This window comes from Leuciscus leuciscus (genome assembly GCF_965113295.1).
Source record: "Leuciscus leuciscus genome assembly, chromosome: 20".
Taxonomy (NCBI): domain Eukaryota; kingdom Metazoa; phylum Chordata; class Actinopteri; order Cypriniformes; family Leuciscidae; genus Leuciscus; species Leuciscus leuciscus.
Window position 1 is genome coordinate 19,411,174 of NC_138744.1, and position 17,082 is coordinate 19,428,255.

The following is a 17,082-nucleotide window of genomic DNA, read 5'->3' on the forward strand; positions in this document are numbered from 1 at the left end:
TTTGCATGTTTATGTGCTGCTGTGCCCTGTGTGTGTAATAAGCAGTATGTGCACCCACCTAGGCTCACATTACTAATGCGCCCGTTAAATAACAAAAAATAAATAAATACTGCGCCATTGACTTTAGACCAGGTTTTTGTTGGTTAATGGTGTAGTCTATTTCAGTTGCCTCAAAATAGCAACGCGCCAACAATGTGCCTGAACATATCTCGTTTTCAGACCAGCACACCCATGGGCGCACAAATGGACGCAAATGCATTTGCTAAACAATGTGGCGCAGGACGTGAAAATGATAACTGCGTCAGGCTGAAACTAGCAAAAAACACTTGCGTCGTGCAGTGTATGATAGGGCCCAGTGTGTTTTTTATCAGGAGATTCAGTAGCCTACTCTTTCAGATTATGTGTAATAGCGCCCCTTACCATATAACAGTGAAAACATGGAAATCAGGTGTTGTGCCGAATTCTGATCCCCGCCAAGTTATTACCCCCCTAGTATTGGTAGGTTTAGAATTAGTTGTGGGGAGGGATTAGGATTAGACGTCCTGACGTCAACGAGGGAGGTAATAATTGAATTGAAATTGGGTATAACACCGGAAATTCGCACCAATAGCGGAAAAAGAGGTAAAGAGACTGGAGAGAGAGGATGGACTGTGAAGATGGAGATTTTGAAATGTCTACTTTGCAATGTTGGACAGGCGATTATGTTAGTAATCCTGACTTGGACTAAGACAGTGAGGAAAGGAACGGTTAGTAAAAAGTGTTATAAAGAGCATAATATTGACTCTCTTCAACACAATATTAGAAAGTACTCACATACAGACTCGCATTTACCTGTGTGCTGTGCATGAAGTATATATCTGGACCAAATTTGCCATGCGTTGACAAACACAAAGATAATCTAGGATTACGGGTAAATATTGCCACGAGAATGTTAAACCTCTCGGCCGCTAGCAGACCATCAGAGATTAATGTGCTGCCCATTCCAGCGGTTCACTTGAACTCTTCACCTCACCCAAACAATTACACACAAATTCACAAATACTGACACAGAATAGTGAGACTTATGGTAGCCTTTTATTGTTTTAGTTTTATTCCTCAGCTATGGACATCAAAAAACAGATTTGCACAATTGAAATGACAAACATTATTGAATATATTGCGCAATCATCCTGGATGATCTTTTTTTTTTTTTCTTTTTTTTTTTTTTTCTTTTTTTTTTTTGGCCTCATCTGCATTTTACTTCTTTTACAAGAGGAACATGAATTATCTAGCTCTCATTTCATTTTATATATATAAAAAAAAGATTGCTTACAGCTCAGGAGTATATCATTTTAATTTCATCTTTCAGAAAGTGTTTTTTCACACAATTCAACACATAATATTCCCAGCAGTGACACTTTACTATCAGTTTACAATCTTTAATATTAATCACTTTAACCTATCCTCACTCCATCTATCATGACTCGCTCCAAATATATTGCAGTTAATGGGCTTTCAGATATTGACAAAATTATTTCACACTAATACCAGAAACAGACAGATGTGGCCAGATTAAAGGGGTAAAAGTTAAAAACAAACTAAATGAAAAAGAAAGGGAGAGGGGGGTTCGGGAGCACAAAAGGAAACCACATGATAATAAAAATGCAGTGTTATTATTACTTTTTAGGCTCATATTGAATAAGGTGGATAGCGTCTTCATTGTCAAGAACACCTTGAATAAACTCGCCCTCAGCCAATCGCTCTGAAAAAAAGAAGAGAAAGAGAGGGTGAGAACCCTCAATGTTACTGGACAATATTACATAGCTTTTAACAGCAGCTTTTTGACATTACCATGGTACCATCTACCATCATGAAAATTTATATTCAAGTAACAGACTTGAAACTTTTACCATGTATCCAGGGATGGCAGGTATTTGATAATAATACATCTGTATTATTGTATTATTTTAAAAGATATACAAATAGTGTAAAAAGTTAGCCTATTTAAAAACTAAAATATAAAAACAAAGACATTACCATTATCTTTTTTATTGAAGTACGACCACAGTTTGTCTGCTCTCTTCTCAGCAGTGTTTGCGTCTTCTGGAAGATCCTCTTGGGCCTCTTTAGGGATCAGCTTAAAGATAGCCTGAAGATCAACAAGATGGAAGAAAAGTGAAGTTGAGAAGGGAGGAAAAATAACAGACTAATGCTCATGCTCTGTTGAATACTTGTAACACTTTATTTTCGATAGTCCACTTTAAACATTCTACCTAAAGTAACTTTGCAACTACATATCAACTATACCAGTCATGTCTATTTAATATCTGCAAACATTTTATTATGATGCTCCCCTAACAGACATTCTACTGACTATAAGTACATGTCATCTTATTCTACTAACCCTAACCTAACACTCTACTGATACTCTAATGAGAGTTAGATGCCATGTAGTTGGAAATTAATGCGAGTTAGTTGACAATCTTGCAAAGTTACTTAGTAGAATGTCCAAAATGGAAATATAGTGTAACCTGAATAATTTTTAAAACCTCTCTCTTTCATTTACACATTTTGGGCTTGGAACTCAAAGAAAATTGCACATCAATCAACTTGAAATATGTTGGTTTATAGCCAAACACAACGACTTAAATGTAACTGATATATATAATTTGTTGTGGTCATTGTTATAATATATATATATATATATATATATATATATATATATATATATATATATATATATATATATATATATAATCTGTTTGCCTTTTAATAATATTATTAATAATAGCCACCATTTCCCAATCTCATAGCATTTTCTCCCCAATACATCAAAAGTAAACACCTTAAATCTCAATACAGGCTATGTAATATTTTATTACATTATTCATTTTCAGACATTTGACATCAGCCATAATTGGGAGTGTCAAATGAATGACCATCTGCTCTTCTGATGATGCTTGTCTGGAGGTAATCATAGATTAGGACCACTAATGCCAAGGGTTATTAACATAGACTTTAGTTTTGCCTGACCACAGCTGACCTGGATCTGAGTGGTTCAGTGATCTGAGGAGATGTTTATCTCTGACACATAAGACACGTAAGAATAATACAGATTAGATGCAGTACCAAAGCTCCTGCCAAAACCACTCACTGGCCTCAACAAGCCCAGTCTTTAATCAGCTACTCTTTGGCATTCAGTCACTGGCATGATGACAGAGACATTTACACTTATAAACCACCAAACCAGTGATCACAAACCCTGAGTATGAGGTCAATGTTTATCTGACACTAGCTGTGTGAGAATAACCATTTTAATATACATCCACAAATGCCTTAATGCCATAAACAATGCCATAAACAATGCATCTAAAAGGTAAGTGTATCTCCTGTCCAATAGCATCTTAAGTTTTCGTGGTGGTGTATTCTCTTCCAATGCTTTAATTTATATTACTGTACCGATCTCCGTGACTCTTTTCTTGCTTTTTTTCCCCTCATGTTTGTCCATCTGGACATGTAAAATGCAATTTATGTTCCCACTGTTTACTGTGACTTCTATGACCCACTGATCCAGAGTCTTTCTAAAAAAAGGTCTCTCACACTGTAATCCCCCCAGCCACCTGTCTGTCCACCTCCGAAAAGGCCTCTGTGTGCATTTATTGTTCAAGCTAAACCATGTATCTGATGGATTATTTTGGGATCGGCCAATTCCATTAGCCATGCTCCGAGGCACTGGCTTATTAAGTCAAAGTTACAAGATAAGACATTTGGCTTCTTTTTTAATGATGCCTTGTGCTTTGTTTGTGTTCAGTACATTGCTGACAAAACAACACTTATGAGAATAGAGAGAATATTTAAAGTCTGGTTCATTGATCAGGAGAAAGGTTAGAATGCATCTGCACTATATTGGGGCAGGGGCAAGTTGTCACATGGGGGAAGTGGTCTGTATTAAGACTGCATAGGGATGTATTTCAGTAACTATAATATTTGAGTCTAATGTTTTTCAAGATGGTTTCAAACATCTTAAATCAGAATAATTTTGTCCTCTAAAATGTTAATATTATCATTTATAACAAGTGAACACTAATACCACACTGGGATACATTCAGAAAAGAGTCAGCTTATAATGAAGACAGAGTTTAACCGAAAAGTTGAACTTTTTTTCAGGACACATATTTATTATAAATGACTGGTTGGGGTAAGTTGGCATCTTAGCATGTTGTCGCTTCTTTAAGTGTTATACATTGAAAAATTGTATAACATTGTTCCTGCATTCTTTTTTAATTCTTTCATTTAATAATTGTTTTACTGAAATGATAGGCTTTTTAATGGCATGCAGGTTCCATTATGACAACTGCATATTGGGGCATGTTTTCACAAAAGGTCAATTTGTTCCTGGGGAATAATGGTGAAATGTTCAATAATATGTGATACTCTGAGAAATTGCTGCAAAAAAGTGTGACAATTAGCCCCATTCTCCCTACAAAAATACACTCACTCATTTATGCTATGATTTTGAAGAGAAGCCACACAACAGTGCCACAAACGTTTCATATTTGTGAAGATTACATTTGACCTACCTGGCAGATTTCTCCCACTTCTGACTTGGTGATGTAGCCGTTCTTGTCAACATCGAAGAGTGAAAAGGCCCATTCCAGCTTCCGCTCCGTCTTTCCAGTTGATGTCATATGTAGAGCGATGATGTATTCCTTAAAATCCAACGTTCCATCATCATTCGTGTCAAAGGAGCGGAAGACATGCTGGGCATATGATGCGGCATCACTTTCTGGGAAAAAACGTTCGTAGATCTTCTTAAACTCGTCTGGAGTGATACGGCCAGACGGGCACTGCTTCTGGAAGTTCTCGTACCACTGTGCCAGTTCATCCTCTGAGAATTTGGTGTTGAGTTTGAGATCCTCCAGGATCTCTTTGGACATAGCACTGCTTTTGGCATTCCCCATTTTTGGCAGCTGGTGGAGGGCACAGGTAGGGGTTCAGGAAGTGTTGTTTGTCAGGTCCTCCTTTCCCAATCAGTAAAGACTCTACTTTGAAGCTGCTCTTGTGATGTTCTCAGAGAATCTCTTTTTTAGTTGGGTGCCTGTAATAATGTCCCCAAAATGTCCCTCAAAACTCCTTTGAAAATGATGGATTTATAAATGTTACTCCAAAGACTTGCAGAGAAAGAACAATGTCTGTTGTAATGAAGCTCTCAAATGTACAGGAAAGAATGACCACTGATTTATGACGGTGTCTGCTGATGGGTGGGTGAGTGAGTAAGTGAGTTAGTGAGGGTGGGGGAGGTGAACTTAGGCTGTTACCTTTGAATGCAGGTTTAAGTCGCTAAAGAGGGATTTGACATGGCTGAGCCTCTGAGCCCCAAATCAACAGCTCGGGACTATCCCCTTCCATTAATTATTACGGTAATAACCCTGAATACAATCAAAACAACATCTCATATCTATCTATCTATCTATCTATCTATCTATCTATCTATCTATCTATCTATCTATCTATCTATCTATCTATCTATCTATCTATCTATCTATCTATCTATCTATCTATCTATCTATCTGTCTGTCTGTCTGTCTGTCTGTCTGTCTGTCTATCTCTCTATCTATCTATCTATCTATCTATCTATCTATCTATCTATCTATCTATCTATCTATCTATCTATCTATCTATCTATCTATCTATCTATCTATCTATCTATCTATCTATCTATCTATCTATCTATCTATCTATCTGTCTGTCTGTCTGTCTGTCTGTCTGTCTGTCTGTCTGTCTGTCTGTCTGTCGATCGATCGTGTAAATGAGTTCTGGGCCAGTTGATAAAACTGTCTCTTGCCTACATCTTAAGCTTGTTGATGATAAACATGTTATGTTACACAAAATAAACATTTAGTTTGTGTGACGTATCAAGCCTTATTTTGAATTCTGCTCATTTAAATATGTCACAATTTTAACATTATCTTATGTTATTTTTATTTAACATGTTGAAATTGAGAAACTGGCTTGAAATCAAGAAAACTTTGCACAAATAAGTAAGGTTTTACACCTTATACTATAGGTGTGTTTATGAATTTTGTACATTGCATTGTAGTGCAATTTCCAGCTATTATTCCAAATCGCATAATTAACTAATTATCGATTTATTTATGCATCATATTGATAAAAAAAATGGCAGTAAATAAATACTGTATGTGATATAGTAGTAATTTTGGTTTTCTTTGAATCAACCTTGCAGGTAAACTTTCTAGGTGGGCGACATATTTTGTTTGGATCACAGCTGACTGATATCAAAAAATACTAAAAGGCAATTGTATAGAATATATATGGACAACATAAACAAATTCACAAAAAAAAAGTAAATGTTTATTATTGTGAAAGAATAAGATGACTCCAAATCATTTCAGCAGCAAAAGCACAGTGGTAAAGTCATTAACAATGAGTCCTGAATATACAGTCATGTCCTCAACTGACAGTCTTAGTCCTCTTAATGAGACATCCATGCACTTTGGCACAGAAAGCCGCATCCAGACAACCAAACTGACCTTTTGTGACTGTAAGGCGGGTGCCAGCAAGTCTGGGCTACCCCTTGAGAAAACAAAAGATGAGAATTACCATTTGAACTCTCTCTTGCAAATGTAACAGCAACATCCGAGATGCAGCATACAGTGCAGCTCACACCTCATTTTTACAGTCTCGTCATCTCCCCCTGCTCCCCCTCTTCTCCTCCTCACTTAAAGCTCACCAAAAACCAATGTTAAGTGTGTACAAAAAAATAACTATACATGTTTGGTATCATTTAAAGTGTCTCAGTGCGCCTGGTAAAATGGTCTCATTCTCCCAGCCATAATGAAAAGCTAAAATAAGTTATAAAATATGAGAAATGTGGTGGTGGGAAAAAGGTGTGCCCTCCCCCAGATCCTCCATTCAAACTACATCCTGTATGGAAATAAGTATTCTTCTACAGGTATCAAGAACCCATTCAATTACAAATTCTGATCTCACAGTTGTGAACCCCTCAATAGGGGACCAAAATCGAATTATAATGACAGACACCACCATTTGGCAAGCATATTGAATTATCTGGGTTTATAAGGAAAATTGGCAAAAGGTTCGAGGAGTCTGTAGGTAGACTTCCCTCACGATCGCTGTGTGTAGTTTTCATTGCCAGGTAAATATTTCTATAATTTGTAAACATTTGATTTTATTCTGACTGACTCTGAAATTGTTTTCCCAAGTAGATTAAACAGATTTGTATGTTACCGCAAGTTTTGCGTCATATTAGTGACGACTAATATTTTGCATCAATTCAAGTGTACTTGGTTCGCAAAGACAAGAATTGAATTTCCATTTAGAACAGCAAATGCTGCTTGACCAATCTAAATTTGGGTGTGTCTTACCTCTGTTTTAATTTAATGTTACTTTAGATAAGTGTACGTGGGAAACCACGGCATGGCCAATCCAAAGCTATTATAAGAGAAGTAATGTTGAGAAATATAGCAGCACCTGCTATAGGTTTTATATGGCTTTTTAAAAAATCAGCTTTATCTGTTTTATTTGAAGAAGCATTTACGAACTGTCAACACTTTCACTGAGCGTGAATCCAGTGACAGCAGCTTTTGCTGATGTCAATAACAAGTTCATTGAGGTTAATTCGAAACACCTCTGGGTTTTGTTTGATTGTGTTTCAATTGCAAGTTGTAATCAGGAGATCATTAAGCCTGGACCTGACATCTGCCGTACCCTCATTTTCAGGAACAATCCCTCTTTTAATCTCATTGCTGTACTCCTCACCTCTCTACAACTTGTCTTGCCATCTGTCCTTTATTGGGTCTGTTGTCATCTCTGGTGCTGGTTTTCTAATTTACTGTATTATGCTTTTTTTTAGTTCGGCGTCAAACTCATAAACAACATGACTTTATCCTGCTCACTGATTTTGCCCATGGTGTCCTTTGACGCTTGCACATAAACTGTTGTTACTCCAATAAATTCATGAGGTCATGTTTGGTTTAGGGACTAATGGCTGTTTTAGTAGCAGCTGTGTTTAGGTTCATTTGTAAATATCATTAGATTGTTGAACCTTTGACACACTACAATTCTGTTGGGTCATTCTAAATAAACACTGGCAGTATTTTAGCTGTGTGTAGCAGACATTTACATCTCTCTGGGCTTTAGTGACACACCTCTTCCATAGTAATATTATCGGCCACATTGCTTTTTCTATCATAACGATGCGTTTACACTGGTTACACAGCAAGCAAAGGGGTGTTTTCAATTCATTGCTATGAAAGAGCAACACGCTTGGGTGGTGGATTGTGGGATTAACAGCAGACCGGAGATTGAGAGTATGAAAAAGTGATAAACTTTATGCAAATGTAAAGAAAAAGACTGCTGTGCAGGTAGTAACACATGTCATGAGCATTTAAAGGGGTGGTATAATGTCCCTTTTTACAAGATGTAAAATATCAGATGTCCCCAGAGTGTGTAAGTGAAGTTTTAGCTCAAAATACCCCATAGATAATTTTTTATAGCATGTTAAAATTGTCCCTTTTTGAGGGTGAGCAAAAACGCATTGTTTTGTGCATATCCATTTAAATGCAAACGAGCTGCTGCTCCTGGCACAGAGGGCGGAGCTACAACAGCTCGTGTCCTTTTATGTTCAAACTGGAGTCGGACAATGATGGAGAGACTCAAAAGGAAGTGACAACATGTAGACTGCAACAGGACGTTTCTGAATGGTTAGTTGATGAATGTATGTAGCTGATGTGGAGTTAACTATCTTCAAGTCATTGATTAGCATATTCTGTCATAATAATCTATAAATTGCTAGTGTGGGAACTGTTGTAAGATGCCTTCAGAGTGACATGCTATTGCATTTGTGTTACGTACTGAATTGCAATAAATGTGAAAAGACGGATGTGACAGCTTGAGCTCTACTACAACAACTTTCCTCTTATCAGACTCACCCCATTTGTTGCATGTTTTCAGGGGCAGGGTTTATGTAAATTTGAGGGTTTGTGATGTCACTAACCCAAAAGGAAGTTTGTGTAGTCCCTATCAGTCGTTTGTTGTAGTCCTTAAAAAGCGATTTCTGCAACCCAACAGTCAAAATGATGGTTTCTCACCAAACAGCTAGTGATTTTTGACTCATCACATGTTTACAGTTTTTCTCAATAGCTTTGGCACATTTTTCTAAACTGTAAGGGCAATTGTCAAAACTGTTTGCTGGAACATCAGAACTCCATTGCATGTCTGTAAAATGTAGTATAACTCACCCAAAATATTTCATTCATGCTTCAAAACCTAGTTATTGTGTTAGTAAATTGGTCAATGTCACCTAAACAAAAAGTGCATTTATTTTTGAACAAATGTGTTACATGTAAAGTGAAAACTTTTACTTGTCCAATTGTATTTTTCATTTTACAGTAAATTTCATGTTACTGTAAATACTGAACAGAAAATTGCCTCAAAATGACATTTATGAAAAAAAAAAAATCTTGGTGGAAATCCTGTCACTCTTGTTGGTCTGGCCAAAGATTTTCATCAACATCACATCTGATGTTTTCCCTTGCCATGCACCGGGGAAAAAAATCTCCTTGAGTGATGCAATCATCCCCTGCAGTGATCACCTGTGATGTCCTCACAAGCAGCGTTCATCGTATCTAACAGAGACATCTGATCTTGTGGTCGATGGTCATATATCAGATTCAGGAATGGAGAGTATGGTGGAAGGAACTACATTGTTATCCTTTCATGTGCAGCAAACCATTCCCTAACAATGTTGGTTCGGTGGAAGCTGACATTATCCCAGACAATAACATAAATTGGCAAATGGTCTAACTAAACCTTTTTCTTGTTCATGTATAGGTCTCTGTAAAGTGTGTTAAGGAAGGACAGGAGAAGTTGGGTGTTATAGGGCCCAATGTGTGGGATATGTGTGCTCACACCATTCTCTGAAATGGCAGCACACATTGTAATATTACCCCCACGTTGGCCTGGTGTGCTAATTGTTGCTCGGTGTCCAATGAGATTGCGGCTGCACGTCTCTGACCTTTGGCCACACTGAACCCAACCTCGTCCTCAAAAACTAGAATGTGGGTTGTTTCATGTCCTTCTAACTCCATTATTCTCTATAAAGTAAAACAGAAACAATATAAAGTTAATTTTACATAGCTTATTCTAGACAGTTTAGTAAATCTTTTCTCTTTTAATGGGTATCTAAAACGTTAAGAAATATATACAGGCATCTTAAGTACAGTAAAACTCACTGGACAATGTACTAAGTGCACACCAATGGTTTACCTGGACATACTTCCACAGCTCCTTTACTCTTTTACTATTCCTCTCAAATAGCACCTTAAATATTTGTCTTTCACTATTCTATAGGGGAAATGCTGACAGAATTTATATTTGCAAAGACATCATTGTCATTTATGTCGCACTTTGGATCTCTTAGCCTGATGGAATTGTTGGCAATGACCATGTTGCAAATTTCTTGTTCTTGCTGATGGCTAAATACTGCTGCTCTGTCACCAACATGAGGTTGTTGTGCGGATATACTGTATGTAGAATGTACAAATAGACTTGCATTTACCTTTACAATATTGATGTGAATAAAAAATGCTGTAATAAAACTAAGGTCCTCCATGTTCAAAAATGGTAGTGATCGTGTTGTAGGCAAACTCCATATTGATTGGTTGATTGTGATTCCTATTTTATTGCAATGGCAGGTCATTTGCCAATTTAGCAGACATACCATGCCAGCTATTTCTGGAAAATACATGCATGTCTGTCAGATTTGGATAACTGAATGGATCATTTTGCATGTGATGGCTTACATGATGAAAGAATATTTGAAGAGTTCAGATGCAAAAGCCTCTAAGTGCCATCTGAAATTTTCTTCTAGAATGATCGTTTTTATAAAGCTTGTATATTTAAGTTAAGTAATTTCACTTAAATGACAATTAATAGGTAATTTGCATTGCCATTTAAGTGAAATGATTGAACTTAAATATACGAGCTTGATAAAAATGATCATTCTAGAAGAAAATTTCAGATGGCACTTAGAGGCTTTTGCTTCTGAACTCTTCATTTAGAAGTTGTGAAGAGTTTGACAGTTTCACTTAGAATCAACTCATCAGTTTTGATCAACAAGCATGTAAATTTAGTTATTGTGCAAATTATAGACAATTGTACTTTTGCACACATGTGCCAAAACACTTGCAATTTCCTTAAATTAATAATAAATTAAAATCTGATGTCAACGAGAAACTAATTGTTCAGAGATCTGAACTTAGGCCTATTGTTTTAAAAAAAAACATTAAAAACTGCAATATCTGGTATAGTTACACGACAACGATGTACTAAAAACAGAAACGTTTTTCCTTTGCATTATTCGTGGACAAATGACAATGTTTTCAAAAAGATCCCCATTCACATGGATCCACAAAGACATTTAAAAACACTGTACACTGAAAAAAATGATTCATTGAATTTACTAAAATTTTTTATCGTAAGTGGTTCCACACAATTGATTTTAGCTACATTTAAACAAATGCATTAAGTTGAACTAACATTTATTAAGTTCAACTTAATGCATTTGTTTAAATGTAGCTAAAATTAATTGTGTGGAACCACTTACGATAAATTTTTTTAGTAAATTCAACTAATCATTTTTTTCAGTGTATTACTGCCAGGCCAGTAGTTGGCAACGTCACTTTGTAAAGTAACACCATGCGCCTATAGACTGAACACGTAATACGCATGCACATGACATCACCGTTTCCACAAAATTCACGTTTTTATTAGTTCACACAGAGACGATAACGGCATCGTTTTCAAAAACGTGCACTTTGAAACCCATTTTCAAAAGCTGCCATTTTCAGGACCCCAAAATGCCGTTTTCACATAAATGAACGGCCCAAACGCATAAAAAGTTTTAAAGTATAAAAACGGCCCCCAGTCTATTCAGCACACAATTTAAACTGTTTACAGTGCTGACAGGACAAAAAAGGGAACATTTCACACTTCGTCTGGATTTTCCACCCTGTGCCCATGCATATATTTCCCCATTTAAATCTTAAGCTGCATTTGAAACTTTCCAAAACATACTTTTGATACAGGTCTGCCCTGCCTTTAATCACCCTGGATTTATTTAACTCCCTTGGAAACACCAGACATACGCAACTGTTCCTTCTTTTAGCACAGGGATTTTCTCTGTGCTATTCCAGGAATTTTCAAGAGCACATTTATTGGATTACTTGGTCAGAGCTAATTACAATGTGCCCACATTGAAAGCAAATTACAAGGATTGCTGAGACTAGATATTTAGCCTGTAGTTGTTGTGGATGTTATGTGAGTGTGGTTTCATGTCACTGTAGTGAATCTAAACATATTGCAAATGACAACATAATAAACAATCTATCAAAAATACGTTGTACCCTCTCCTGAAGGTGCAAAGCATCAAACAGGCTCACTCATCAGTCCTTTGAAACAACAACTGTGCCACAAGATTTGGAAGGAAACACCCTCTAATGCAAGTGTTTACCGACATCAAGGTGTTTTCAAATGTTTAATGAACATCTTATGCCTTTGGGTGTTCAATGGATCAACTTGGGCTTTGAATGAGTAGATCTTTAGGAATACCTAAACAAGAACAGATGTCACTGATAAACAAATTCAGTGTTTCTTTACTGAAAAGACTCAAACCCAACTGGCTTCAGATATTTTTTTCAGATGTCTCAGAGGTAAATCAACAAAATTCATTTCTTGCTCGCAAAGAATGAGGCACGTAGACAGGATAGCGATTGAAAAAGGGCAGGGGAAAATTCTTTCGAAAGAAAAACCAAACTTTCTGCCTAGAAAACAATACCTCTTTTAAAAATGCAGCCGGTTCTTAAGCAAAGGCATGAGTGAGGGTGGGAGCAGAGGAAGGGAGGGAGTCTTAGATAAATACAAGTTAATGGGTCATAATGATGTCTAATGACAGACATCGCTTTCCTTCGGGACACAAAGGGCGATGGAAACAAACAAATGATAAGGAAAATAAAAACAACAGTTCACCGGCTCTGTCGTGGGTACAGGCTGGTCTGCAAGTAGTGATACACTATGTGAATGGTCGTAGAGCACTGCACTCGCATTTAACATGTCCTTGGAGAACATTTTTTACACTGGTGAAGTTTAGGAAAAAGACTGGATTAACCATATTTTATATATAACAGGATTTTTTTTTTTTTCATCTTTTGAAATACAAATATATTGGTGTGACTCTTTACATGCAAGAAAAAGGTGAGAAATTGACACATTTGACTAAATACATATTTATGCATTTGATATGTTTGTATTCAATCAACACATATCTATTTATAACATTTTAATTTTAAGGTACAGTTTGGGGTCGGTACGTTTTTTTAAAAATGTTTTTGAAAGAAGCCTCTTATACTCAACCAGGCTGCATTTATTTGAAAGAAAATACAGTAAAAACAGTAATATTGTGAAATATTATTTCAATTTAAAATAAGTGTTTTCAGTTTGAATATATCTTATATGTAATTTATTCCTGTGATGGCAAAGCTTAATTTTCAGCATCATTACTCCAGTATTTGGTGTCACATATGATCCTTCAGAAATCATTAGAATTTGATGATTTGCTGCTCAAGAAACATTTCCAATTATTATCAAGTTGCACTGCTTCATATTTTGTGAAAATCGTGATACATTTTTTCATGATTCTTTGATGAATAGAAAGTTCAGAAGAGCTACATTTATTTTAAACAGAAAACTTTTGTAACATTATAAATGCCATTACTGTCACTTTGGATAAATTTAATGCTCCCTTGCTGAAGAAAAGCATTAGTTTCATTAAACAACAACAACAACAACAACAAAAAAACTTACGGAGCCCAAACTTACGATTGGTAGTGTACTTTATATGACACTTAATGATTTTTTTTTTTTTTTTTTACTAGCCAAGATACTGATAGATAATACTAATTTTGACCATTAATAGAACAACATAAGTAATTCTTATAATGAGAGCTAAAAAAACAATCAATATTTCTAAAATGTATGTGGTCTACATTTTCATATATGGATATTGATTCACTTAATAGTAGTCTTTCTATAATTTATAACTTTATTTGTTGTCATCACAATGTCATTTTCTGTGCATAGGCTATTATGCTGATGTATATTGTGCTTTTGTATCATTTACAGGGAGTATAGAAATGACTGACACAACCCTATGAGGAAACATAAGGACAACCACAGAAGAAGCACAGTCTGTGTGGACAACTGCTTACTAAAATATTTATTGTGTTAAAATCATCAATATTTAAGGAGTTTATAAAAATCATACATCAACAGAAGAGGCAGGCAACTTCGGAAAGATATTGCTTTTGTGTAGCACATTAATGATGGCAACATCCGAGGACCTTTCAGCCCAGCCAAACCCGTCCCAATCCGTGAAATATGATCCAAAGTCTCAAACTGTCACGTTACCAAATGGGTTGGTTTCAGTGGCCGGTGTCACGGTGGTGACGGGGGGAGCGGAGCTGTCCTGTGGCACCTGTATGTTGGCCTTTGGGGTTTGGGGCACTCTGGTTGGTTTGAGTATTGTGTCATTGGGTTTATGGGACCATTTGGAGTACAAGAACAGTGGTCCGTCACACCTTCTGGCTCTTGGATTGGTACTGCTGCTTACCAGTTTGAGTCTGGTAGCCATGATCTTTGTCCTCCGTTTCTTAATGAAAAAGAGAAGAATGATGGCCAGAAGAGAGAGGGCAGAAGCAAATTTAGTGTTGGTTAATGATTATGCGGAAGTTGTTTTAAAAAGAGTCACGGTGTAAAAGAGCAGTGAAGAGAAAAAATACATAGCAGTTTTGTTCTCGTTGAACGAGTCAGACTCCCTGCTGCTTCATCCTTCTTTTTCTCCATCACTGTTTGCTTAATCATGTAGGAATGTCACAGGAAATTCATTGGGTTCACTGTTACAGGAAACACTTGGCTATGTCCTGTGTGATTTCAGAACGCTCAAGAGACATTTGCTTCTGCATTCGTGTGTATTTATTAAAAACAGTTTATTTACCACTCTTCAAAGAACTATTAGACTTACATTTTTCATTTAAGTTTGAATGAATATTATTCCACAGCTTTTTAACTTTTAAACCTAATCCATTTTTGTACTTATTTTGATGTATTGATATATTACATAAACTACATTTTCTTCATTGCCAAATGCTGTCAAAAAAATGACAACAGGCCCAAATTCATCATCTGCATAGTTTAGCAAATATACAGTATGGGGTATCTACAATTGTTAACAGCTTGTGTGATTGAGAAAACCCACTGCCTTTCTACATATGCATGCACTGTGTGTGTTATTTGAGTCATTTATCAATGTTTTTTCTGAAAGCACAAGGTGGATTTTATAAACAATGATCTACTACAAAAAAGGCATTACAGATTTTTTTCAAGCCTGTTGTTAAGTGTTATTTTGTTTAACATTGTTATACTTACTAATAATTTTACTTTATACCGTGTGCCAGTGCTATTTTAAATGAATTGTAAATTAAATTAACGAATTGTAACAATGAAATGGTTGAACAGACTTCAAAGATTTTTTTTTTCTTGCTCTAAGTATCATTAGGGAGGCAAATTTACAGTAATAACAGACAAACTTGTGTAACTGCATGTTAAAACATCTTTGAAACTTTACAAATAAATTGTTCAGTGTAAAAACGGTAATAACTGTCTCCATCTGCTGGTCACTTGTATTATTCTTTGCAGTGATTTACTTCATACTATAAAACGTTATACTGCCTCTCATAAAGATGTATATTTACTGAAATAATCAAGTTATTATTCTTTTTTATATCATGATGATGATATGTATTATTAGCAGTAGTGGTGATAAATTATTATTGTTATATTATATAATAGTATTATCATTAATGTTTTTAGCACTAATACTAGTGAGAAAATGAACAATGTTACATAAATATGTTATACAATGTAGAAAAAACATTGAAAAAACATTAATTAAAAAAAGCTAATATGCTAAAATATAGGCTACTTTAATCATGCACAGCTTTGCACTGACGTTGGCAAGTCCTTAACTTTTTTCATTTTCATGTTCAAATGATCCATCTGTGTGCAATCGGTTGAAGACAAAAATGAGAAGCTGTAAAAACAAAACAAAAGATGATCTATTTGGTTGCAGCAGACGAAGCTCAACTTACAGTTACAGCAATATTAAAAAAGCATGCCTGAAAACTATCATGACTGTCATCTATTTGTCTAATGTGCTGCTCCTAGTGGACACTTACCAAACTACACTGTAAAAAATGATTTTTTGGTGAAGTAAATACTACTGAAAAAAAACAATGTAATTTACATGAAAAAGTTAGTCCAGGCAAGAATTTAAAAAACTAAGTAAATTCCATATCAGTACTTATTTCAAGCGAGTAGAAATGAAAGCGTAAATATCAACTCAATAAAATTAAGTAAAAATTACTCAACTTTTCTGATACTGGGGTTCCCATCATGCACTGGACCTTGAATAATTAATGAGGTTCATTTTTCACTGTTTTCCAGCTGTATTTACACTGTTTTATCATTGCTTTTGTTGTCAGGATTAGTAACTTGCCATTTTGTGACATTTTGAGTAAATTTTCTGCTCAAAATGACACATTCAAACACAAAAATGATCCATCAAATGTTACCGTCATTGTGTATTGTCTACGAAGTATTGAGGTACTGTATTTGCATTCACATGAGACTTAACATCTGACATGATGTCTTATAAATTACTTAGATAATCTAAGTAAAGCACATACTATAAATGATTGGTATAATTCAATATTATTGTTTGAGTGAAATGTAATGCAAAGGAATATTCAACTAAATCGATATCAATCAACCTTTTACTAGCCAAGTTAAAATTACTTATTATCTTTGTTACTTTCACTTAACTAGGTTAAGTAAAGTTTACTTAATTCCATATTCCAAGTAAATTTAACTTAAAGATTTCTAATTAAAGCTACTAATAAATGTTTAGGTTTTTACTTGGCAAACTTTGTAAATTTACTAGCATTTTCA

The 17,082-nt window shown here is 35.5% G+C and overlaps 3 protein-coding genes across 3 annotated transcripts in view; 2 read left to right on the forward strand and 1 right to left on the reverse strand.

Annotated features, from left to right (window-relative positions):
* The window catches only part of fdps (farnesyl diphosphate synthase (farnesyl pyrophosphate synthetase, dimethylallyltranstransferase, geranyltranstransferase)), a 185,409-nt gene that overhangs the window by 11,619 nt on the left and 156,708 nt on the right, over positions 1 to 17,082 (forward strand). The window lies entirely within an intron of this gene.
* Positions 1,656 to 5,060, reverse strand: rcvrn2 (recoverin 2; the record flags this gene model as incomplete). Its single annotated transcript, XM_082148848.1, has 3 exons — positions 4,560 to 5,060; positions 2,017 to 2,128; positions 1,656 to 1,741 (listed from the first exon to the last, which is right to left on the reverse strand). Exons 1-3 carry the CDS (start codon positions 4,938 to 4,940, stop codon positions 1,656 to 1,658), a joined length of 579 nt encoding a protein of 192 aa, XP_082004974.1. The 5' UTR covers positions 4,941 to 5,060.
* On the forward strand, positions 13,089 to 15,737 carry LOC309483279 (transmembrane protein 100). Its single transcript, XM_082148994.1, has 2 exons — positions 13,089 to 13,272; positions 14,200 to 15,737. Exon 2 carries the CDS (start codon positions 14,397 to 14,399, stop codon positions 14,829 to 14,831), a length of 435 nt encoding a protein of 144 aa, XP_082005120.1. The 5' UTR covers positions 13,089 to 13,272; positions 14,200 to 14,396; the 3' UTR covers positions 14,832 to 15,737.